General features: G+C 45.3%; 1 protein-coding gene across 1 annotated transcript in view; it reads right to left on the bottom strand.

Annotated features, from left to right (window-relative positions):
• Window positions 1-1,181: 1,181 nt before the first annotated feature.
• The window catches only part of otog (otogelin), a 47,567-nt gene continuing 24,243 nt past the window's right edge, over window positions 1,182-24,505 (bottom strand). The window contains exons 28-56 of the mRNA XM_056608062.1: window positions 24,404-24,430; window positions 24,149-24,316; window positions 22,919-23,204; window positions 21,190-21,303; window positions 20,613-20,692; window positions 19,709-19,836; window positions 19,005-19,493; window positions 16,463-17,275; window positions 16,142-16,319; window positions 15,809-15,957; window positions 15,600-15,689; window positions 15,257-15,443; window positions 14,386-14,606; window positions 13,850-13,988; window positions 13,514-13,702; window positions 13,043-13,252; window positions 12,009-12,113; window positions 11,665-11,769; window positions 11,343-11,444; window positions 9,697-9,795; window positions 9,397-9,437; window positions 9,223-9,298; window positions 8,125-8,303; window positions 7,627-7,731; window positions 6,971-7,090; window positions 6,331-6,376; window positions 5,795-5,866; window positions 4,129-4,208; window positions 1,182-3,325 (exon numbers count right to left, since the gene is read on the bottom strand). Of these exons, the coding sequence (XP_056464037.1) occupies window positions 3,125-3,325; window positions 4,129-4,208; window positions 5,795-5,866; window positions 6,331-6,376; window positions 6,971-7,090; window positions 7,627-7,731; window positions 8,125-8,303; window positions 9,223-9,298; window positions 9,397-9,437; window positions 9,697-9,795; window positions 11,343-11,444; window positions 11,665-11,769; window positions 12,009-12,113; window positions 13,043-13,252; window positions 13,514-13,702; window positions 13,850-13,988; window positions 14,386-14,606; window positions 15,257-15,443; window positions 15,600-15,689; window positions 15,809-15,957; window positions 16,142-16,319; window positions 16,463-17,275; window positions 19,005-19,493; window positions 19,709-19,836; window positions 20,613-20,692; window positions 21,190-21,303; window positions 22,919-23,204; window positions 24,149-24,316; window positions 24,404-24,430 (4,799 nt within the window). The 3' untranslated portion in view covers window positions 1,182-3,124. The remainder of the gene's footprint in view (window positions 3,326-4,128; window positions 4,209-5,794; window positions 5,867-6,330; window positions 6,377-6,970; window positions 7,091-7,626; window positions 7,732-8,124; window positions 8,304-9,222; window positions 9,299-9,396; window positions 9,438-9,696; window positions 9,796-11,342; window positions 11,445-11,664; window positions 11,770-12,008; window positions 12,114-13,042; window positions 13,253-13,513; window positions 13,703-13,849; window positions 13,989-14,385; window positions 14,607-15,256; window positions 15,444-15,599; window positions 15,690-15,808; window positions 15,958-16,141; window positions 16,320-16,462; window positions 17,276-19,004; window positions 19,494-19,708; window positions 19,837-20,612; window positions 20,693-21,189; window positions 21,304-22,918; window positions 23,205-24,148; window positions 24,317-24,403; window positions 24,431-24,505) is intronic.

The raw sequence follows: 24,505 nt of genomic DNA, 5'->3' as shown, positions 1-24,505 counted from the left end.
TCATTGTGTGTGTGTCAGGGGGGGGGGGGGGGGGGTGTACTAATAATGACGTCACATTCAAGTCTAGTTGAGATGCTCAGTGGCAAAAGGGCAGTAACTGTAGTGAGAAGGGGTGGGTGAACAAAAGACATGTCATTGCCCACAAAAAAAGGTTTTTATTTGGGTGGGCCTACCCGACAAGCTAACAGGGCCTCCACTTGCTGTTGTCACAACCACAGGTTGTTGGTTCTAAACCTCTCCTTCCTCAGCTTACATCCCTGGTCTAGTGGGGTTTTCCAGCTGTGCCTTGGCCAGGCTCCCATACCAGGGCGTGTTAAGAAGGTAAAATTGTGGTGGCTCGGTTTATAGGGCTGCTATTAGATTTCAGTGCCCATATTTTCGGCATCGCTGGATCCAGTATCGTTTTTCCCTGTGTCCTCGTGCCAAAAACACTGAGCCATGTTTTTAGCCCTTCTTTACTCCAGCGCCAACAGGGCTGTGTGCGTACGTGTTTGTGTGTGTGCGTTTTTTTGGAATAGGTGTGCATGTGATAGGGTGCATACATGTGTAGATAAAAAAAAAAAGCAGGTTTACTTTGTTCCTCTCCCCACATCTGGTTTATCAGTTTGATATTTTACACTGAATCATAGTTTAATTTTAAACTATGCCACACTCTGTCATAGTCTTAGGGCAGCATTTTCAAAGCTATTGTTCATATCTGCCTTGGAAGCTTGTTTTTAAAACCCAAGTCTGTCAGCAGCAGAATTATATTACGCCTAATTCGTCATGACTTCACCGCAGGGTTTACGTAAAAAAGAAGAAGCTGATAAGAGCGACAGCTGTGTGGGAGGAGATGGGCTCATTTGGATGTTTTCATTTGGAGAAATGTTCCAGTTATGGTCAGTCACAGGGATGGCTTGAGAACCAAACCTGCCAGGACCATTGGGAAGTCCAACTGGTCTAGTTAAATGTGTTGATGAAAAAAAAGGTAAAATTTGTTATCACAGAATTTTAGGTCTACATTTTGTGTTGGGGAGCCAAATAACTTAGATGATAGTGTCATTAGGACAATTTTAAATTGCATTGTTTGTATTAAGCATCTGTAAATATGAATAGACTTATACAATTAATCAAGACAGAACATGGATTCTTTCTGAAGAGCAATACAAATGTAACAAGCTTCTAGTCATTTCCAAGAAATATTTATTGAAAATGCAAATGTACATTTGTATGGTACAAATCTCACCTCAATTCAGCTAATGTGCTTCCGTGGTTGTTTATAAAGTTCAACAACAGATGTAGATAATGCATGAAAATAATTGCTTTAGATATAACATGAAGGATTGTACATATCCGTCCGTCTCTATTACACTGTGATACAACTTCCAAGATATTTATTTTAGAAGAGCTAACTTGTTTTAGTGCTATTACCCCCAGCAACATTATGAGAGATTAAAGGTCAAATCTATATTGGTCACTGTGTTTTTGTCAAAATTTTATCTCAATCGGATTATGGGTCCTGAACGCTTGCAAATGTGTTGATTTAATCATGGATGAAATTCATCAAAGATGAAATCAAGAAACTTGTGCTTTGTTATACTCAAATAAATAAATAAAGTGCTCCACATACAGTTTGATTTGAATCATCCAAGCAACACCTCCCCGTCTTTGATTGTATTGGTTAAAGAATCTCACTGGGTATATATAGTTATTTCCTCCTTTTTTTTTTAAGGTAAATGAAATGTAATAATGCCAAAAACTTTTTTCTTCGCAAAGAATAGTAATATACTTATATACAAACAAAGCACAATTGAACTCTTTTTCATAGTGTTAAAACAATTTTCTATATTTTTAATTGCATGACCTATCTGTTTTAAGGTCTGCTCACCTGGTGGACTAATATCCTACACATATTATCACTATCACTAATTTAGTTTGATAATAACATTCACAAATTATTAAATCTATTAAACCACACATTAGAAAACTGCTGTTGTCCTCAAAGTAGAAGAGCTGATTCTTCTGTTTTGTTGAAGTGTTGAATTGAGGGTTTTATGTTCCGATTGTTAGTTCCCAACCTGGAGATTCGTACCAATAGATAATTCATTTTTTCCCTTTATATTATATATCAAAGCCTTCCAATAAATACGCATTAATCAATCAAGTGCAATAGGTGGAGAAGATAATCATGTCTATGTTTAGCCGCTGCCTTTCAAATTGCTTAATTGTTCACAAGGGAAGTAATCTATTAACACTCCCCATTAACACTCCCCATTAACTCTGGACAACCCTAGTAATGTTGTCCAGGCCACCCCTCATGTTAAAGTTCCATTCCTACTATACCAAACCGCATTAGTTGTGGTTGTGTACCCTGGATAAGTGGTACTTCGGATAAGCATCGTATGTCAGGTGTTATGGTAAACAGAAAAGAAAAGGCTTGACTCGTTTATAGACTAGTCTAATTCCTATACCGTGGGTTCAACCCCTCTGAGCACGTCCCACTGTGGCTCTTGTACCTTTATACATCCTTCAGTAACTCTTTGCATTCAAACACTCCACACATCAACCTAAACCGTCGCATCCGGAAACATGCTTCATGTTTCACAAAAGTGTAGTGAGAAAACAATAAAAAAGAAAAGAAAAATAATGTTTAAAATGTATCACATAATGAATTATGAATAATGAATGCACCATGGAATGCTGAAATCATTATGGCCTACAACGTTGCCTGCCCAGAAAGTTTCACCTGTGTATGGTTCTCCGTGAATGTGTGTGTGTGTGTTTGTGTGCAAACTATTGGTTACATATGTATCCGACAATTAACAAAAACAGATGTGCCTGCATGAGACCGTCTATGTTCTGTGCACTGGTTTGATAATTGCCATGTGTCAGTGCGACTAAATGTCAGCTACTCTGTATGCAAGTGTGTGTGTGTGTGTGTGTGCGTGTTTGTCAGTGTTTGTGTGTGTGTGTCAGTGTGTGCGTGTGTGAGTGTGTGTGTATGTTTGAATGTCTCATCGGTTATAAGTGTGCATGCATACGTTTGGCGTGTGCCGATGGGATCGGGATGTGTACGGTGTGTGTGTGTGTGTGTGAGTGTGCTCTATGTAATGTGTGGCTACGCCCATGTTTAGCGGTCGGTGCCTCAGGACCACTGACAGGAGCAGTCGGTGGGCTCCTGGATGGAGTAGCTGACCCAGGTGGAGTTCCCGCTGCAGTACAGCTGCACCGAGCGGCGCTGGAGAGCCATCTCCCGGCAGCACTTGCAGAAGCGCGCGTACGTGTTGATGTTGTAGTTGTAGATGCTGGCCGAGGGACACTTGCCGTCGCAGGACACGATGTTGACCTGCGAGAGAGGGCAACAAGCACGCAACCACAGCTTTGTTGCATGGGTTTGAAAAGACACAGACCAGTAGTCAATGGAAATCAGGCAATATACAAACAGGGCCGACACATAAGGAGATGCAGATGCAACACCAATTTCACACAGGAGACAGAGGAGTTATCTCTGAGAGTGGATACCATGTCCCTCCCCAGTGTAAACTTGGCTCTTGAGGCCTTGGAGGTGGAGCAGGCACCCGAAGAGGATCAACCCAAACAAAGCACCAGGCACTGACCAGACAGGTGTCTTCTGTGAGCAGTTCATTCAATCCAACACAATGGATATCCTTCAACATCTACGCCTAAAAAGTGTGTGTGACAAAGACCACCGCTACGAAGCCTTAGCATCTCTGGTGATGAAGAGCTTTGAGAGGCTTGTTCTTCCCCAGCTACAGAAGGACGTTTAAGGGCAAACTGGCCGACATCGGTTTGTCCTCAAGCACCGTAGAGGGGTGGATGATGCTGAGCTGTCACTGCTGCATGGTGTATACACGCACACAGAGAGCAGAAGAGGCTTGTTATGTGCTGATTATGGGGCTTTTCAAGAGCCTTCAATGCAGTTCATCCTCACCAGGTCCCAAACTGCTCAGGATGGATATTCACCTACACCTGATTATCTATGTCCTTACATTTCTCACTGGGAGGCACCAGGCGGTCAGAGTCAACAGTCACCTCAGCTTCAACACAACCCTGTCCATTGGAGCACCCCATTTTATTGCATTTTATTGGTTTTTCTGTATTCTTAATCTCCATATTCTGTCAACGTACCGGCCTGTTGCTGCGGCAATCGTTCTTCCTGATGGTCATTCTCACCGTCACCCTCTGACACGACTTTCCATCTTCTTTGCCTGTTTCAACGACAACAAACACAACAGACTCAACGGGTCGGACACAAGAAGAAGGACAAGAACGTGTGCAGAGCATACACCTGGACAGAGGAAAACTGCAGCCGCACAAGGAAACGCAGAAGGGAGAGCTAACGAAGGCTGAGAGGTCTAGACTGTTCAAATGGCAGTAGCGAGCTGATCCACACTTTTTACTTAAGCATTACATTTTAGAATGGGTGATGAGAACGACCGACAAGAGGATCTTGCTAGGAGGTTCTATTTTAGACTGTTCTCCAACCTCAACAACAGAATAGGTTGTTTGTCAATATGACCACAAGCAACCCATTTGAGCGTTTTGAACCCATTTGCTGGTACAGCGCCCCCTATTGACTGGTCGAAGAAACAGCAAAATGTCACGTGTGTCAATGTTCTGTCTGCCATAACAAAATTAATGACATTCATTTTATTCTAAGCAGTAGATTAAGATAGTTCCAACATTAAAATGGGGTTTGATAACATTTCAAACGAAGTGTGCATTGTATTTTTTTTAATCTTCTTGCACTGAATGCATTGAATGCATAAGATGTTTTGTTTGTTTCTTAAAGGTTGTATCTTTGATGCTAGGCTGAAACATAAATGTTCACATTCATCTGATCTTTCCTCGCGATCCACTAGCTGCCCGCCCCATTAGCGGGTCGTCAAAAAAACGTGTCTCTAGTCTGGAGGCAGCCTATGCTCCGAGATCGTACACAAAAACAAATGGTACTACCAATCACTCAAAACCAAAATAAATAGTATTCTAACCAATCAACAACAAGGGGTGGGTGTTGTGGGGATTTGAAAATGAGAAGGTAAAGCAATCAATAAATGTGAAAGCAGAAGGTAAATAATAAAGGGTGCAACCTCATTTGGATTGAGGGAATGTTAAACTGCCATGAGATTATAATCATAGCAACGTTGTCTTTTAAAAACGCTATTAGAAAAAGCATCTGGATTATAGGTTCTTTAGTAATTGCAAGCCATTGCAGAAGTCGTCTGTAAGCAAATATAATTTTTGTTACGCCACGATATTAGGACAGTTGTTGCCATATGATGATATGGTTCTGCGCTTGTTGAGTTTAGGATACATTTGTAGGACCATTAAGAGACAATTTCAAGTTGCCATGCGCTGCATATCTTCTACAATGGCTCCGCGGTTACCATGACACCCAAACAGCTGACAGATCCCACCACCAGTCTAGACGGAGAGCTACAGATCCGAGCATGCATCTAAACATCTAAACAACATCAACAAAACATCTATCACTGGTCTACTTGGCCACTACCAACAGTACATTGTTGGCGGTCAACAATGCACTGCCCAGACGGTGTGCGAAATGGGGGAAGAGTTGAGCGTTGTCATGTACGTGCATCCACAAGAAGCGTGGATTGAGTCAGCTTCAATGACATGGCTAGTTATTTGTTTCTCTGACCATTTCAGATTGTATTGCTGTTTAATTTGGTTTGGAGGGTATGTTCGGTAATATTTTAAGAAGGGGAGTACATTGTTGAATGTCAACAATGTTGCTGGAAAGCCTTGTAGTTTTCAGCTGCTTGTTTTCTGGTACCTCGTTCACAGTTTGTGTTAACTGTAGGTGTCAAGGGACTAACGGGGAATGGGTAGAGAGAGAATCCAGAACCTGGTGGGATTGGTACATGATGGTAAGCTTTAGCATACGAACCACACACCCACCCCGAAGGGCATCACATGCTTTTCAGTGACACTTGCGATCAATGTTATTCAATGTTTCTGTTGTCAATGATCTGTTATCTTAATTCTGGGATTCACTGAAAAGCATATTTCTGTGTGAAAAAAATGAAAATGTCCAGGTCTTAATAGGCATTTAAACAAGACACAAAACAGAGATGACATGAAAGCAGTTAAACCCAGAGAGATTTGCACATTTGGGATTCAACCCAACTGGAACTATTTCAGCTTGGGTTCTGAAAAGTTGGTAGGGAACTAAATGAAGGACAAACATGGTTTTGAAAACACATGTTAGACGGTTGACACACGACAGCATGTTTAGTGTCAGATGTGACCTATTTGTCTAGAGGGACTACACTACTAACCTACTGTATCTGCATTTTCTTTAATACTCACATGTCCTGCAGCATCCGTCCATGTAAGTTAGAATACTTCCTCCAACCTAATGGCAGTCAGAAGAAAAAAGGCAGGGATATAAATGCATGCATGCATGCATGCATGCATGTGTTTACATTATGTGTGTCTATGTGTGAGTGTATATATGTGTGCATCTGCCTATGTTCACACATATGTTTGTGGGCATACATGAAGAGTTTTGTGTGTGTGTGTGTGTGTGTGTGTGTGTATGTTGTGTGTGTGTGTGTGTGTGTGTGTGTGTGTGTGTGTGTGTGTGTGTGTGTGTGTGTGTGTGTGTGTGTGTGTGTGTGTGTGTGTGTGTGTGTGTGTGTGTGTGTGTGTGTGTGCATGCGTGCACGTGTGTGTGTGCGTTGTGTGTGGGTATGGGATTTGGCCTATACTGCTTCCCTTCATGCATGTGTACATGTGTTTGTGTGTGTGTGTGTGTGTGTGTGTGTGTGTGTGTGTGTGTGTGCTTGCGTGCATGGGTGCATGTTTGTGTGTGCGTTGTGTGCGGTTGTGGGATTTGACCTATACTGCGACCTCATGCATGTGTGTGTGTGTGTGTGTGCACGGGTGCATGCGTGCACGTGTGTGTGTGCGTTGGGTGTGGATGTGGGATTTGGCCTATACTGCTGACCTTCATGCACTCTGTCTCGTTGAAGGGGGGGCAGCTGAAGGCGTATGAGATGAGGGTGGGGCCTGACAGTGTGTCTGCACACTCATACTTCTTGCAGTTGGACACCCAGGTCCTCCCCGGCTGCAGAGACACATGGCAGAAGCACATCGGTGACAACACGCATAACTACAACCAGCTGTTATCCTGAGCTACTTATGAATAAATGTCAAAATAATAAATCATATCATTCATGTCTGATACATAATTAACATTTAGGAACCTTTCAATACTTGTCTTACAAATATCAGACATGAATGACCCTTGTTAATACAAAATAAGAGGAATTTAAGTATAATAATTGAGATCTTTCTTGAGAGGTTTGAGGTTATGCCAACTTCACAAGGATTAGGATTTACATCCTAATGGAATCAATACCTTGTACTTTACAGTGGTACTGTTTAATTGTGTTACCATAACGCAATTCATTGCAGTCTCAATTAGTGAGCTGATCATCTGGGTGAGAGGAAAGACTCATCGTAAGGAGACAGTGAGATGCACCTTTTGTACCCTTTGGGTCAGCAAGGTACGAGGCAATCGTGCAGATGATGATTTAATGAAGAAATGAATAACACGCATAATAAGTCATTCCCGTGCTCTCCGTTTTCCATCCAGTGTACCTTATGGAGCGCCACCGTGCCGTTCTCATCCCGGTAGAGACAGGAGATGTTCCTGCACACGCCACAGCATGATGTCTGGTCTCTGGGGGCGATGTACAGCTGGTTCTGCAGCAGGGAAAAGAAGATATATGCATGTATACATACAAATCTAAATCTAAATGTATATGATCTATTATATCTGTTTGCAGCAGGGAAAAGAAGATATATGCATGTATACATACAAATCTAAATCTAAATGTATATGATCTATTATATCTGTTTGTTGTATCTCGGTGTGGCTGATCTTAGCAAAACCATGTCATGGATAGAAAGAGAGAAAAAAAGAAAGATAGAAAGAAAGAAAGAAAGAAAGAAAGAAAGAAAGAAAGAAAGAAAGAACGAAAGAACGAAAGAAAGAAACAGGAAAAAAAATTAAGAAAAACAGAAAGATAAAAAAGCAAAAAGGTCAAAGTGAAGAGTGAGAGTAGGAAAGCCCCCCTGAGGGCCCCAGCGACCCACCGGCTGGCAGCGGGCGGAGCAGTTGGTGCTGAGGGTGCGGAGGCGGTGGTAGCCCGTGGCGGGGTCCAGGCTGCTGGTGCACTGGGTGCTGCGGCACAGACCGTCTGGGCTGTGCTCCACCAGCGTCTGGCCCGGGCGCATCAGGCCACGCTCGCCGTCCACACACACTGCCTCACGCACTGCTCACCGCCGCCGCAAGGACACGCACACACACACACACACACACACACACGCACACACACCCACACACAAACACACACACACACACGATAAAAGACACATATGTCATGATATGTACATTGTGCAATGGGGACTGTTCTTCAGCAGCATAATAAGGAGGACAGAAAGGATTGGAGCAGAAACAACTACATTTAAAAAATCAATTACTTGAATGAAATACTAAAGACCAATAGAGGAGGGAATTGCATTGAGAAATAGGAGGGAGGGAGGGTGAAAGACTGAATTAAAACTACTATCCATAGTGTAAAACAATCTTTAAGAAGGAATATTAAGGTGGGCCTGTATAAGGGTTAATTTAAAATGAATAAATACTATTTTAAGTCATAAAAAACAGCTATTATATTCTAGTTAAGCATTCATTCCCATCCTTTCAGTGCAATTATATAAACGTTAATTGTAGATGGCCAGCTCAAAACTGATGCCTATGCTGGAGGAATCCTGATGAATGTATTCAATATCAAACATCTACATCTGCGGATGTTTGTGCAGTGTGCTTGTACCGAAAAGATCCCATAAAAAGTGATGGCCGTTAGCATGAGATTATTTTAACAGTGCCTGTTAAAGATGTTGAACTCACAGCTTGTATTTAGTTCTTGAAACCAGAGACGGTTTGAGCCAGACTAATTTTGAGAGCTGATTAAAGTTAACGTCTCCAAGTGTTAACTGAATAATCTAATTATGAAAGGGTCAGAGACGTTTCAAAGGCCAACATGCTTTGACGTGACTTGGCAATAGCTGCCAAAGACAGAAAAAGAATGTGTAAATCGGACTTTCCCCGTCGGGGAATCAGCGGTGTGATTTAAAACTTGTGTTGCGCTACTATTAGCGCTGTATGCTAAGGTCCAAAATTAGACATACCGCATTGGTATCTTCTGCAGGCACACTGGTTCACTGGGTCCGCGAGGAAGACTCTGTCCAGTTGTGTGGTCTCCCCCTTCACCCAGAACATGCACAGTGTGTTAATAGCATCACAGCATGGCAGCAGCATGATTGTGTCACTCAACATTGATATTGAAAATATTAAAAACGCACCATTGCACAGTTCGGGGCGGAGATCTTCTCGCAGGAACACACTGAATAGCAGCAAAATCAAAGAGGATATTTTCAATATTAGAATTTACAAATGCAATGCATAACTCCAACTCTTGATTTGTTCCATTTTTTTTCATTAACCAAAACAAATTGATCTAAACATAACATACATTTACATTCATAGCATACATAAACAAAGGGAATTCCATGAGAGAATGAACCACTTCTGAAGGGATCAGATGTCTCTCACCAGTGACCCATTCAGCAACACCACTGTCCATGTGAAGGACCTGTACTCACCACAGTTGTGGCTTGGGCAACACTGATCTGGACTTGACACAGGTGAAACAGACATCCCCACAGGACAGCTGACCTGGGAACACCTGTGAGTCTCACAGACTACGCACACACACACACACACACACACACACACACACACACACACACACACACACACACACGCACCCACGCACCCACGCACACACACACACACACACACACACACACACACACACACACACACACACACACACACACTCACACACACGCACACACACACATGAATATTCAAATATGCAATTCTATGAATAGGAAATTCCCTTCTGAAATCATCATCATCACCTTGACGACGCGTCAATGCGTTAATGACATAATGTCTTCACCTACTTTACATGCACTTTCATTTAGAGGCTTCACTTCACAATCATCCCATATTCTTTGTCTAGATTTTTTTTCAGAATTCATAGACAACTTTTATAAATCCTTTTTTTAGACGCCTTTATCCAAAGCGACTTACAACTTTTCCAGCTCGGCTGTAGCAGTTAGGGTTAGGTGTTTTGCAACTAACCCTATTACTGGCTCTGTCATGCCAAATTTGTACCGGCTGCCAAATTTGTACCGGGCGCGTCATCCATACGTAATCCACTCCAAATCTGCCTGGCAACAGATGATCGCTTCGTCCGTTGCCTGGCAACGGACGATCGCGTCGAATGACGTGAACATTCGCGAACCTTCTATCTCGCGATCCGTTATCTGTATTGTGCTATTTCGTCCATGACCTGCTTTAAACACTCAGTTTACTTGCTAAATTTGATTAAACAATTAAATACAATACAAATATAAAGTAAAAACAAGTGTAATCTGTAATGATATCAACATCAGTTATTAGACCGTCACACGGAGCATGCGCAGTTGGATTGGCGCGCTGCATGTTGATGTCTGTTCCAAGATACATCGTGTGTTTATTAAGGAACCCAACAAAACATTACATTATCTAGCGATCCGTTAACTGTATTATGTTATTTCCTCTTTGGCAACATGAGCGCGAATGTTTTTTGAAACCTGCCCGGCAACGGACGACGCGATCATCTGCTGCCATGCAGGTTTGGAATGGATTACGTATGGATGACGCGACCGGTACAAATTTGGCAGCCGGTACAAATTTGGCATGACAGCTCCTCTACAGCCATAGATGTTTAATATAATGTTTGATCTGGAAATTCGATAGTTTACAGACTATGCTATCACACCAGTGTAAGCGTAATTGCGTTGCGTTTGTAAAATTATTCCATAATAGAAAGTCTAGATGCACAGATGCCAAAGCAGTTCTCTCCACACACTTTGTCGTTCCTTGTACCCGGGCATACACCCGCGGTCAATCCTACACATGGCTGCAGTGGTACACACTAAGGACCACGTTAGGTACACATGACGTGTGGCGGGCGATTTGCACACACAAATACTTCATGGGAAGTCTGCACCTGCTTGACATGTCATCATCTGCGTCTTGATTGGAATGAGAAAGATGAAAGACGGATCCATGCTATGAGGCCCGTGCTTGGCAAGACGTTGAAGTGATGCCGTGGTCCTAATCGGGGGTCTAACAGCTCCCATGTGTGTGTGTGTGTGTGTGTGTGTGTGTGTGTGTGTGTGTGGTCTCTTCCTACCACACTGATAGTCAGGACAGCAGTGGTCTGTGCTGTTGGCGTCCACCGTTAGCACCTCCCCCTCCTCACACAATGGGATGCTCTCTGGACAAGCGTTACACACTTGGTGGAGGAAACACAAACACACAAACACAAACTTTCAAAGATCTTCACGGTTATTACACACAATGATGTTCAGATTAACTTTATTCTCATAAAATGTGAAGAAACAACAGTAAGGGAACTGGAGTAGACAACAAGCTGAAGTCTGTAGTGAACTGAGTCGATGGTCTACGGGGGCTTCCGTGTGTGTGAGTGTGTGCATGTAATCATGTGGACTCACTGCAGATGTGCGTTAAGCAGCAGCTTCCGTCAGTTCTGGTGGCGATCAGGGACTGGTCCTCTCTACACACTGGCACCTCTGACTCACACAGCTCAGAATCACACTCTGAACAAACGCATGCACACACACACACACACACACACACACACACACACACACACACACACACACACACACACACACACACACACACACACACACACACACACACACACACACACACACACACATACAGACACATAAACAAGCACACAAACACACATACACACGCAGCATCAACGGATCAGGTTCAATGTTGGAGCTTTATATGCAGATCAATGTGTCATTGGGACATTAACACTCACCACACACGTAGTGGGGACAGCAGGAGTCCTGTCTGAAGTACGACACAAGCTTCTCTCCGTAATGACATAGCGGTGGGTCCACAGCGCACAAACTCTGGTTACACACTGTAGGGTCGCAAGACATTGAGAACAACTCATCATTCTGATTAGTGCTGTACACGGACTAGAAAACCCTTGACATATTGTTGGGCACACTGGCCATCGTTTGTAGTAGATTGTATATTTACAGTATCTATCTATTCATGTTTTGTTATCCGTATGTAACTACTGTCTTTATATTTTAATATATGTTAAGACACAAATAATATGCGCTTTTTAGCTTTTTTCATTTATAATGAGAGAGACAGAGAAACTTATAAGAGAACTTGTTTCGGTAACCAGAGTTTTGACAGACATCTATCATGTGGATTGCTTTGGCTCCTGGGCAACATGTTGTCAGGTCTGGTTATTGGAAGAGTCATGAGAGGGGGTTTTGAATTGCAAGATTTTGAAAACAACGAACCATTAAAACAATGGTTAAGAATTAAATTGGATTGTATCAGAGGAAAATACAGGTGCCACATTCGCTGTTCATCTGACTTGATTCGGATAGAGTTCTATATTTCCGCGTGCTCTGTCGCTGATGTTACGTTAATCTGATGGCCTGAACGTGTTATAAAGACATGGCTTCACATCCACTGCTTGTGACACAAGGCCAGTCACTCTTGCACAAGGGACTGAAATAAGAGTGGACCAACTAGGCTAGACTATGTTGGCCCCAATGCAAGATTTCAAAAGAAGATTTCTCTTTAATGGTTGTCGTCAGTCCACACCATGAAGCAGGTCTGGGTCTAACCACAGGCCTTCTGGGCTACGGTGTGGGTCTTAAGTGAGGGCATTCTGGTGTTTGGTGTGGGTCTTACCACAGGCCTTCTGGGCTCAGGTCTGGGTCTTACCACAGGCCTTCTGGGCTCAGGTCTGGGTATTACCACAGGCCTTCTGGGCTCAGGTCTGGGTATTACCACAGGCCTTCCTGGCTCAGGTCTGGATCTTACCACAGGCCTTCTGGGGACAGCAGTTGTTGTCGTCGGCCAGGCTGATGACCACCTCCCCTGCTCGATGGCACACAGGCAGAGCCACAGCCGAGCAGTTGTACTCCACGGGCTTGATGGCATCGTTCTCACAGCGGTACATGCAGCAGCCATCTTTAGACGCCTTCCAAAGCTCCCCGTTGGCCCGGGGAACACCGGCGCTGTCTGTGCATGCTAGGGTTCACACAAAGGAACACAGGCATGGTCACATATGAACTGTCATATCAACACGCTGGCATACAACTTATTCCTCTCATTCACCACAAGTATTGAGACGCCGGTCTCAGGTGTCAGGAGTTCTTTGCCATTCGTGTCGTCACCCGAAATTCTTATGATCGCACGAATTGCCTGGAGTGCGTAGGTTAAGACCTCTATTTAGGGCTCTATTGTACGGTTGCGGGGTATGGGGGGAGGGGGGTGGGGGGGGCGCCCTACCACACATGTCTGGGGGTATGCAGAGTGCTGAGTAGGGCCGGTGAAGCAGGGTGCCTTCAGGACACACACAGCCCTCGGTAAGGCCTGAGCACTGGCCTGGCTCCGACTCAAAGTCCTGGTTGGGGCAGGACTGTGCCGTGCAGGCCGGTACACATGCCTGGTAGCGAAGGGTCCCGGGGCAGGTGAAGGCTAGAAAACAAAACCAATCTATGATAATCGCAACAAATTTCTCCCAACACAAATATCCTTCTCATCTCATTGTCATTGCCATTACAGTGTGCATGGTTTAGACCGGTGGATTCAAAGTAGAAGAATACAAGTGCGATAGAGACTCACGGCAGTATTCCTGACTGCGCCATTCGATGCAGATGTTGAATTTGTGGCAGGAAGCAACGTAGGCAGCGAGAGCCACACAACGGTTGTTGACGTACTCTGCGTCACGCACCCACATTTCACAAAATGTGCTGGGAGGAACCTGCGAGTACAATGCATTGTTTTTAAACTCATTCCGTTTAATAGTTATTCCTAATTGTGGGTCACTAAATTACTACCGAGCATTTCCGTTTACAAAATATTTATGCATCAAATATGGAACCTGAGTAACATCACTATAATATGTTTGCATACATATGGCTCTTGAGTAACATTACTGTATTTCTATAAACTGCAAGTAATATTACTATAAAATGAAGTCATACATTTGGTACACAGGGCATAAACCCTTCCACCAATATACCCTGAATTATTCAACTACACAGGGCATGAACCTTCAACAAATTCAATATACCCGGATTCATTCAACTACACAGGGCATGAAACCCTTAACCAGTAGACCCTCATTCAGAAGGACTGGAAGAGAAGGCGGGACCTACAAAGTCGTGGCAGGGGAGGAAGGAGCTGTCCTGCAGCATCGCCATGCAGTCGGAGCAGTCGCTGGTGGAGCAGTTGACCTCGCGGCGGCGGCTGTGACTGACGTAGCTGGTGGTGTTGGGAACCTGCCAGCTGTCGATGAACAGTGCCGGGTCCTCGCTCTCGCCCACCACGGTGCCGTTGGCCAGGGCCAGGTCGTTGGCTGGGTCGCCGTCGCAATAGCCTGGTTGTTGGGGGTATGAACATACAAAGGCTTCGTTATGGTTCCACGTTGACGCAACGCGATGACCACCCAGTTGCCTCGACGCAGTCGTGAACCGGTTTTGGTTCTGCGCCGGGTTTACGTTGGGTTTTCATTAGCGGGCCAATCACAGCCCTTGCTGCTGCATCGCCTCGAGGCAAGGTCAAACTTTTTGGGAGGCGCACGTCAGCCCCTCGCGGTGGACGCAAGGAGGGTCCGCAAGGACGTAATGGGTCCGTGAACCCCCTTGCGTTACTTCAACGTGGAACCATAACTGAGCCTTAACAGTTTGGTGGACAATGGCTACACACATTTCTGGAAATCATTGTACCACAAAATGTAATCATTAGTCTGTTGCTCTTCATGAAGAAAGGCACTGATCATAAAACGCTTGTTTTTTGGAGTGTACAAACTTTGTCATGCGTTTTTCAAACATAGAAGGTTTCATTTTTGAATCACAATCTCTTTTGTTTATATTTGCTACATAATATACTTTACTCCTCACATGTTTAATTCTAACAGTATAGAGAGCAGTTGAGAGCCAGTATGGCGTCAGATATTAAACTAATTGAGAGAAGGGGCTATCGTATCAGATATCATCATATGGTAGCTACTGCAGGAGGGCCACCTACCACAGAGACCCATGGTGGGGAGCCTGTTTCCAGGGCTCTCTGTCTCTATCACCATCATGCCGGTGCTGTGGAACCACTGGAGTTTGAGACCCGACGGGCTCCGGATCAGATACATGTTCCCTGTGTCCAGGACCTCGAAGCCAAACTTCCTAAAACGTGGCTTGGCGTACCTTGAGTTGACATAGAGCTTAACGGACCGAAAGAAGAGTCAAGGTTAGTTTTTGGGTTCAATATGCCTTTGATTCTCTATATTCAAGAATGTATTATTACGTTTCTATCCAGTGTACTTATCTAGATGAACGAAAATGAACTTAAATTGAAAGGAATCGCAACAGGGTCCTACCCTTCTCTGAAGTCTGTTGATAATAATGTGGTTCGACCCGTGGCTAATGTTCAGTGCCACAAGACACAGGTTGGTGAAATTCCAAAGGAGCTTAAGAAGAAAACAGAAAGCTATGTTATCATTTTCAGATCATGACTTATAACATAGTGTATTGAACTTACAAAGTGTAATTAAAAATACAACAATCATTAAACATCTCCCTGACTTACTGCATCCGGGTCAGAAGGGCATTCCTGAACCAGGATGCTGATTGTCTCATTGGGGAGCTGGGAGACAATGTATGAGGCTGCTTTGTAGATGGCTACGCTGTTCCCGTCAAACGTGATGACGTTCAGGTCGGGGAATACTGAGCAACGGCCTGAGGAACACAGAGAAGTGGTACAAATAAAACGCTGCCTTTGTCTCCTGATAGTTTCATGTGAAACATATGTGTATATAGTTCATGCTCTTTGTGGTGTGTCAAAAGTGTTTGGTGTGTTTGTTGATGTGTGTTTGTTTGTGTGTGTGTGTGTGTGTGTGTGTGTGTTTTGCAGGTTACTCACAGGGACAGTCCCACTTTGGGCAGCACTTGTCTCCATTTACCAATATTGCAAATCCCAGCAGACCACAGTTTGGGGGCAATGAGTTATATGGACAGTTTTGCGTTTTGTTGAACAGGACCAGCTGACTGTTGACACATATATACTTGGTGCACTCATCAATGAACTCCGAATAGGGAGGCTGGAAAAAAAGACATTCAGGAAAAAAGTAGACTAAAGGTGATTAAAGGTTGACAGCAAAGGCATTGAAAGCATTATCAGGAGATCAAAGCAAATACTGAATACACAGTTTGTGTTGAAATGGAGCGAAGTAAATTTCCTTACAGTGCACATCCTTGTAGGGGATATTGCCATAGAGCTTGTGACTTTCACCGTGGCCCTTGTGGCTGCCAGGGTGGAACCCTGAGCAATGGGCACAGGTGATGAAGATGACCCTAATGTGGTGCTTTCAGAAGGTTCTCTAGGTTCTGTTGGATGCCTTGAGGTCTCTGTTGGGGTTGATGTGCTGCTGGGCCTAGTACCAGGGCTCCAAATGGAGGCCACCTCAGCAGGAGGTTGAGGAGTAACAGTTGTTCCTGCGGCCGGGGCAGCCTCAGTCTCTTTGGTGGTGGAGGTCTTCACAGATGTTACAGGAGGCGACCCCCTGGTGACTCCCATGGGAACATCAGTGGGTGTTTGGACTGTCGTCGTGCTGGTAACTGGATCAGGACCTGATGGAGTGGTACTGGTGGTGATGGCAACTGGCGTGGTTAGGAAGACATGCTCCAATCCGCTCTCTGTAGAGGCTGGCACTGAGGTAGTCCGGGTTGATGTCGATGGGACGACTGGGACTACAGTTGTCCCGGTGATTGGTGTTGTTGTTGGTATACCAGGCGTGGTTAAGCTTGAGGTCGCTGTTGCAGAACTTGAGGTCGCTGTTGCAGAACTGGTTGCAGTGCTAACCCTCATGGTTGTCCTTTTGGTGGTTGTGACCTCGGGGGGCAAGCTTGTTGGTGACGTGACTCTCGGTGTCGTTGACGTTTTTGTTGCTGTTGTGCTCTTTGTTGTGGTGGTTGTTGCTGGTGTGGATGTTAAGGTTGACGCCACTCGGGTGGTGTCTTTTTCTTGGTGGTGCGTGGTTGTTGAAGTAGTTGGGGTCTGTGGAGACCATGAGGAAGGTGGCAGGGTGGTGGAGGTTGTCGTGGGTACCTCCACTTTTCCAGTCAGTGGAGGAACCGGTGTTGCCTCAGTCCCGAGATGTGGAGTGATTGGCCTGTGTGTCGTAGTCCCGACCCTCTGAGTGGTTCTAGCAGAGCTTGTGGTACGAGATGTCTCGGGTGCCAAAGGTACAGCTGATGGTTGCTGGGTCGTTGCTTTAGTAGTCACATCTGTGGGAGTTCTAGTTGTAGTCGCAGTTCCAGTTGAGGCTGCTGAGGTTGCCATGCTAACCACTTTCTTTGTGGTGATTGCAGCGTGAGGTATCCGGGCGGTAGCTGTCGCAGAGACTGTAGGGGTTGACGTCTTTGAAGTGACGTGGGGAGTGGTCACCTTTTCAGTTCCATAAGTAGCAACAGAGGAAGTTTCCCAATGGGGCTGACGCCACGGCTCAGAGGTCGTTGTAGTTGACGTCTTAAGAGTGGAGCTTTCTGTGACTGTTGGCACAGGTATAGGGGTGGTCTCTGTTAGGGTCACAGGAGATACACTCGATTTCGTGGTAACTGGAGGTTGAATGGAGGTGGTTGATGCATCCGGGAACTCTATAGGTGCAGTAGTTGTGGTTTCACGTGGAGTTGGAATACTTGCAGACCAGGATGTGCTCTCTGTAGAATGTTTGGAGGTTAAAGGAGGAACAACAGTGGCTTCTGTTGTCCTAAATGGTGAAGCCACAGCTGTGGTAGTGATGGATTCAGGTCCGTGAGATGCAGTGGATACCAGCGTTGTCACCTTTTCTGTTATTGCTCTTACTGTAGACAGTGGTGGCATTGGACCGGCTAGTGTGGTGGTGGTAGTCGGTGGCATGTGAGTTGGTGTTGATTCTGCTAGCTCGGCTAGGGTTGTAGTCTCTGTCTTCTCTGTGGTTGCCGCGGTTGTAAAAGCTATAGTTACCTCTTCCCTGGGCTGCAACGTTGTTGTTTTACTTGTTGTGAATGGAGCGACTGGTGTGACAGCTTCTGTGGTTATCGCCAGGTGGATCACTGGAAGCAAAGTTGTTTGGGTTTCAGTGCTAGATGTAGGAGGCAAAGGGGACGTCATCCTGGAAACTGTACCCGGTGAACCTGGAGTGGTGATGGTCGTAGTGGGAGGTGAGGCTTTCTCTGTTGTTCTGGGCTCTCTAGTGGATTCAAGGTAAGCCTGTGTGGTACTGGTGCTAGCTGTGGTAGTCCGCTCTGAAACTACGGCCTCAGGGACAGTTGTTGGGCGAAGACCAGGAACGGTTGTTGTAACCACTGTAGGATGAGTGGTAATATGCATGGTGTCTGGAGTGTCGAACGCTGGTGTAGTAGAAAGGGTGGAAGTGGTTGTTGGTCTCTTGACAGTGCTAGTAGTTGGGACACCGGTGGCGGTGGTGGTGGTGGTGGTGGTAGTAGTGGGGCTCATTGTAGAAGTTGACTTTCCCTCAAGTGGGGGAGAAATCTTAGCCGAGGTGACGAGCCACAACAGAGCAGTGAAGGAAGAGGGGGTAGATGTTGTTCTGGTGATAGCAGGGCCTATGGAGCTCAATGTGGATCTAGGAGAACTTGTTGGTTCAGCTGTTGCACCGACTCCAGTGCTGAGCGAGGCCGATGTCACCTTGACGGTGGTATGTGGCGCCACCATCTCTGATGAGACAGAAGGAGCATGTGGTGCTGAAGGAGATGTGCTCACTCTGCTCGGTAGGTCAGGGGACGGAGAAGCTGAAGTGGTAGGTGGCGGGCTTATAGAGATGCCAGTGGTTGAGGTGATTGATGATGCGGCATGTATAGTTTGCGAAGCAGAGGTAGGCCGAGTAGTTGGCCAATGAGTAGTGGGAGCTTTGTCTGGAGCGCTTGATGTTGTGGAGGAGGTGGCTGGGGTAATAGTTGATGGAGAGACAGGGGAGATGGAGGAGGTGGTGGTGGTGGTAATGGGAGATGGGGATCGGGTGGACATGGTGATGGTGGTGGCAATGGGAGAAGTGGTGGATATTGTCGAGGGGGTGGATGTGGAGGGAGTAGTGGAGGTGCGGGTGGAGGTGGTGTCGCTGGTGGTGGTGGTGGTGGACACGGTGGATACTGAGGGGGTGTACACAGCGGAGGGAGTGGTAGTGATGGGGGGTAGAGTGGAGGTTGACCGGGAGGAGGTTGAAGTAGTGGTGGTAGTGGTAGTGATGGGGGACGTGGTGACGGCTGGGGCCGGGCTGGTGGTCCCGGCAGAGGGGGAAGAGAGTGAGGTGTGGGTGGTGGTGAAGATCGTTGGGGTGGTGATGGGTAAGAGGGTGGAGGTGGTGGCTGCGGAGGTGGTGCTGGATGTGGTGGCTGTGGAGGTGGTGGCTGTGGAGGTGGTGGTGGATGTGGAGGTGGTGGCTGTGGAGGTGGTGGCTGTGGAGGTGGTGGTGGATGTGGAGGTGGTGGCTGTGGAGGTGGTGGAGGGGGTCGAGGGGGCGGAGGAGCTGTGGCTGGCAGCCTCAGAAGTGACAGCTGCAGGTGTTGTCTCCGCGCTGGGCGGTGTTATGGGCTGCACAGCAACTGCAGGCTTAATGCCTGAACCCAAACAATAAAACAACTGTTAGAAAAGTACCCAGCGAGGCAGAGAGGAACATAGACGGACAGACAGATAGCAACGGAAGATAGGATGTGAAACAGGGATATGGAAGGAAAACAAAGAGTGTTAAAGAGAATGCAAAGGACCAACATGTCCAAGGGAATCAAACCCTTAGATCCAACTTGGGCATGGAGGATTAGTCGGCTTAGTTTATGCGAGCTGGAATATTTCAACATCTAAGAAACTCTACACCCCCCAGTAATGATGTGATGTACGCACTAAAAGACACACGCCAAGGGGGAAGGGGGAATTCGACTGGCTCCAGCAGGCGGATGCACTGGCTTTAGTCCAGCATATTTACTTTCAGACAAAATGTATTGACTTACATACAATGTATGCTATATACTGGTATTACCATGAATAGTGAGGCATTTGTTAAAGACTGAAATTGACTTTTTTCAATACAACAGATATCATGTAATTATGTATGAGTATCAGCAATTAATGAGTGCTGATTCTGTTTTAGCTACTTTACTGAAATGATGTACACAGAAGAAGTATATTTGTCAACAACATAACTTATACTGAGAGGTCAGATTCCAGGACCTGAAAGCTCTTGGAATTATTACAATATACTCAGCGAAAAGTGCAAACAACTGACAGAGACAGACGTATAGTGACTCAGACAGAGAGAAAGTGACAGAGATAGAGACAGACATATGGTGATAGAGATGGAGACGGATAGTGGCGGTGAGATGGTGAAAGGGGAACTCACAGTCCTCTGTATGTACACATCGGTGTGTGACTTCGTCCAGAACCATATGTGAGGGACACACAGGAAGACAGCCCTCCACTCTGCGGAGAACAACGCCCAACAATGCTTCATCCTCTGTTGCAAGACAGTATATATCTCAATGTCTAAATTATTAACTTGAAATATAATTGACATATAAAGTCTCTTGAATAAGTCTATTATAATCCTAATTGAATGAACCAAGTTATGTTGATGTTATTTCCTACATATCTACACTGCCATTTGCTGTGTAGTTATATATGATGGTTAATCAAAACATACCTTTAATCACATTTTGTCATTATTATAAGAGCCTAATCTTAGAGATTCTGTCAATTTTGGTATAACTTGTGAGAAGGAACTTGTAACACACTGAATATTGTGACTGTAAGAGAGACCATGTACATCAGCACACAATAACAGCAGCTATAAAGTATTGTTTTCGGATCATAAACCATTTGATGTGGAAAAGAAACAGACTTAATCGAGACTTGGCTTGTGAACACTATACATTGCTGCAGTGTGAGGGGGGTTTCGGGACAGACCACGCGGGACTTACTTTGGAATAGTGACACAGGCTGTGCCAGAAGGATCACTGCAGGTTTTAAAGCAGGGGCTGACGCAGGAGTCATACCGCCACTGGCACTGAGGACCTACCGCTGGGCTGTCTGGACTCAGGCCTGACCAAAATAGATACAAGCACTTCACTTTGCCACCAGTTGTAAAAAATACAAAAATGTTAAGTATGTTACAACAAGCTCTTGGTTGTCTTAAGATCTTATTTTTGCTATAGTTTACATTTAGCTTTGCATTCCGGTGCTGCTTTGCATTCACACAGAAATAACCTGAAGGCTTCAAGAAACTGTTCTTGGTTGGTCAACTAGGTTTATTATTTAAGTACTGTATTAAATGTACATGGGTAATGTGCTGTAGGCAAAGAATACACCACACATATATCCCTAAACATCAAAGCTTTTAATCAAGAGAGCCACTCCTGAAAATTCAGTTTTTTCTTTTTAAGTGACGTCTTAAGTGCCAGTAGTTCATTCTGATTTAACATTTCAAATGTTCCAGCTCGTTCCTACATGGGCAGTACAGTATGTTAGTAAATTAGGGAAAGCGTCTACAGGCTGGCTATGTCTTGGACACTAGCACTAGCTTCTCCTATCCACCGTCCTTTTGCCCAGGATATGTTCGGCATTCACTGCTGTCAGCATGAAATCCTATCTGCCATTGGCCCACAGCCTCTGAGGCTTGCTAGGAGTTTTCCATTAACTAAAACAAATGCTGCTCATATATTTAGCATCGGTAATTGCCCTGGTTACTTTCTGAGCTGACTACGTGAGTGCAGTGCTTGGTGCTGCTGACCTTTGACCTTGGAGGGGGGGAGTACTGGTGACAGGGTATACAGAATCTGTCTAATGGCCGAATGGTTGGAAATATAAGTGGCGGTTACTCCACAGCTGCCATATCCTCTTGGTGAATGCCCTTTGACCCTGGGTGGTTTTTGGTAAATGCCCTTCTCTTTGGTAATAAACTGACACACATACACACAAACACACACACACACACACACACACACACACACACACACACACACACACACACACACACACACACACACACACACACACACACACACACACACACACACACTTGCTGGTTGGTTGTACTGAATGTAATGTCACGCTCACATCCCCACTCACGCGCACACACTTGCACACATGACATTGCTGTGATTTAGGAAATCCCTGGCACAAAACCGCCGCACGCTACTGACAGAAGCTCTCAGTTATGCCGTGTGCTTCGGAGTGTGCCAGTAAACAGCTGCAGCAGTTTTGTCATGACAACACAATGGCCCACATGTCTGCGGAGAGAAAGGGCCCAGTGACCAGCCCGGCGGGATCTATACATGGTGGAGTCGTCTTACCGGGGACAACCTGCTTTCATGAACTCAGCTGTCATACGGTGCAGCCTGGGGCTCCCCAGACAAGAGCACATGTTACTGTGCAAGGTAATATGTGGAGAGGTATGCGACTTTAATGCGAAAACATACGTGAAATGATTGACCATTGCAACAAGATGTATCCACTACACGCCTAACAAATATCTAGGATATGAGTAAATGAGGGATTTGTGTTGTCCATCACTTTTATTTTTAACATCATTGAATATTGGGCTATAGATTGATTATAGATTGAAGGGCTTTTGAATCTACTTTGATCCAACTGATGTACTCATACACTGTCATACATTACCATGGCTAGTTTCCAGTTTCCACAATAAACACATTACCTGTGAGTTTGAACAGAGCCCCCCTGCGGAAGGCCGGCCAGTTGCGGTGCTTGAGGAGCTGAAGCCTAGGGGGGCTGGCGTGGAGGAAGTAGCCCCTCTTGGAGAAGGACTCCAGGGAGTCGTAGCCGGGTACCGAGGTGTCCCGGTGGAGGACAAAGGTAGCTCCATCCCAGAATGCATCACTCTCCTTCCACTTGGTCAGCCTCAAGCTGCCCTGTGGCCTGGCCTCCAGGAAGTAGTTTGGCCTGTCCACCGCCTCAAACGATACTAGTGAAGAGTCTGATAGGGCCGGAGTAGCAGTACAGTTTAACAAGAATATTGGTGCTTCTTAATCACAACTGAAAAAAAATATGTTGTTATGTGCTGTGTAATCACATCCATTTCCATCTCATCCGATGTTTGTCTATATACTACTGGTGACTTCCACAAAATGACTTAAGTGGATTGGCAGTGTAGCAAACATAGTGCTTGTGCATCAGCCTAGCTAACAGCAATCTTGGCATGGAAAAGCTGTAACGGCGGCTAGTATCTCAGGTTGCCAGATTAACATTTAGCAATCCGATCCTGTGTCTTTTTGGGCACTGGAAGTCACCAAGATCACATCTTCAGCGTCAAGTGTTTTCACTCGGAAACACAACTCTCTCCAAACAGTGGCTAACTCAGGATAAAACAGTGGAAGAGGAGAAGTCCTGCCTGGCTGGCTTACAGTCAACATTGCTATGGCCATAGGCCGGAGGGGGGCGGGGGGGAAAGAACGTTCAGATTAACTTGAAAGAAGTATTTATTTGGGAAATAAACAGTGAATGATCAAATGTGTGTATCAAACAGAGAGAGTGAGAGTAGGCCATTATCGTAGATGTGTCATAGTATGGAAGACCATCAAGGTATTTTATTAAGTTAATTATGGATCCGTAAGCACGTCAGTGCCGATAATTAAAGGGCCCCTATTTAACCAACAGGTGTAAGAGTGATTATGTATTAAAAGGCATTTCAGAAATCCCCCTGCCCTGTGACTGAGAGACGTCCCAAGTGGAAGTGGCCACCTGGATGTAAGCTCGATAGATAAGCCTACCAGTTGGCACAATCCACTGCGTAGGCTGGTAGGCTGATCCGATACCACCATTAGCTCCAAATAAAACTGCGGTTGTAAAATATGAATCTATCGGCTAGTTATATACATGTCATACAATATATGTATTAACCACATGAATCATAGTTTGTACCATGTGGACGGGATCGGCTGAGCCCAGGCGTCATCATGAAGTGCGAGAGGACATCCGAGGAGCTGGGGTTCGATGCCTGGAGGTACACTCGCCCAGTGGACCGACTGGCTGCCAGCACAGTGCCCTGTTTCAGGGAGGTGACCAACTGGAAGGGTCCCTTTCCTAGAACTGTTGTAATGAAGCGTTGTTATGCGTTTGAGTCGCGAGGTTAAGGTAAGGTTGACAAGAAGAGACTGAGGATGAGGCGATGCATACCTTTGTTGTAGTATTCACAATCATATGCTGTGGGGAGGAAGAGAGGACATATCACCACGGACATAAGTTATCTGCGTTTTTATTTGTAATAATAAGGATTAT

Source organism: Gadus chalcogrammus, chromosome 14, assembly GCF_026213295.1.
Source record: "Gadus chalcogrammus isolate NIFS_2021 chromosome 14, NIFS_Gcha_1.0, whole genome shotgun sequence".
NCBI classification, from domain to species: domain Eukaryota; kingdom Metazoa; phylum Chordata; class Actinopteri; order Gadiformes; family Gadidae; genus Gadus; species Gadus chalcogrammus.
The sequence above is the reverse complement of the archived record's forward strand: the minus strand, read 5'-3'. Positions and strand labels throughout refer to the sequence as shown.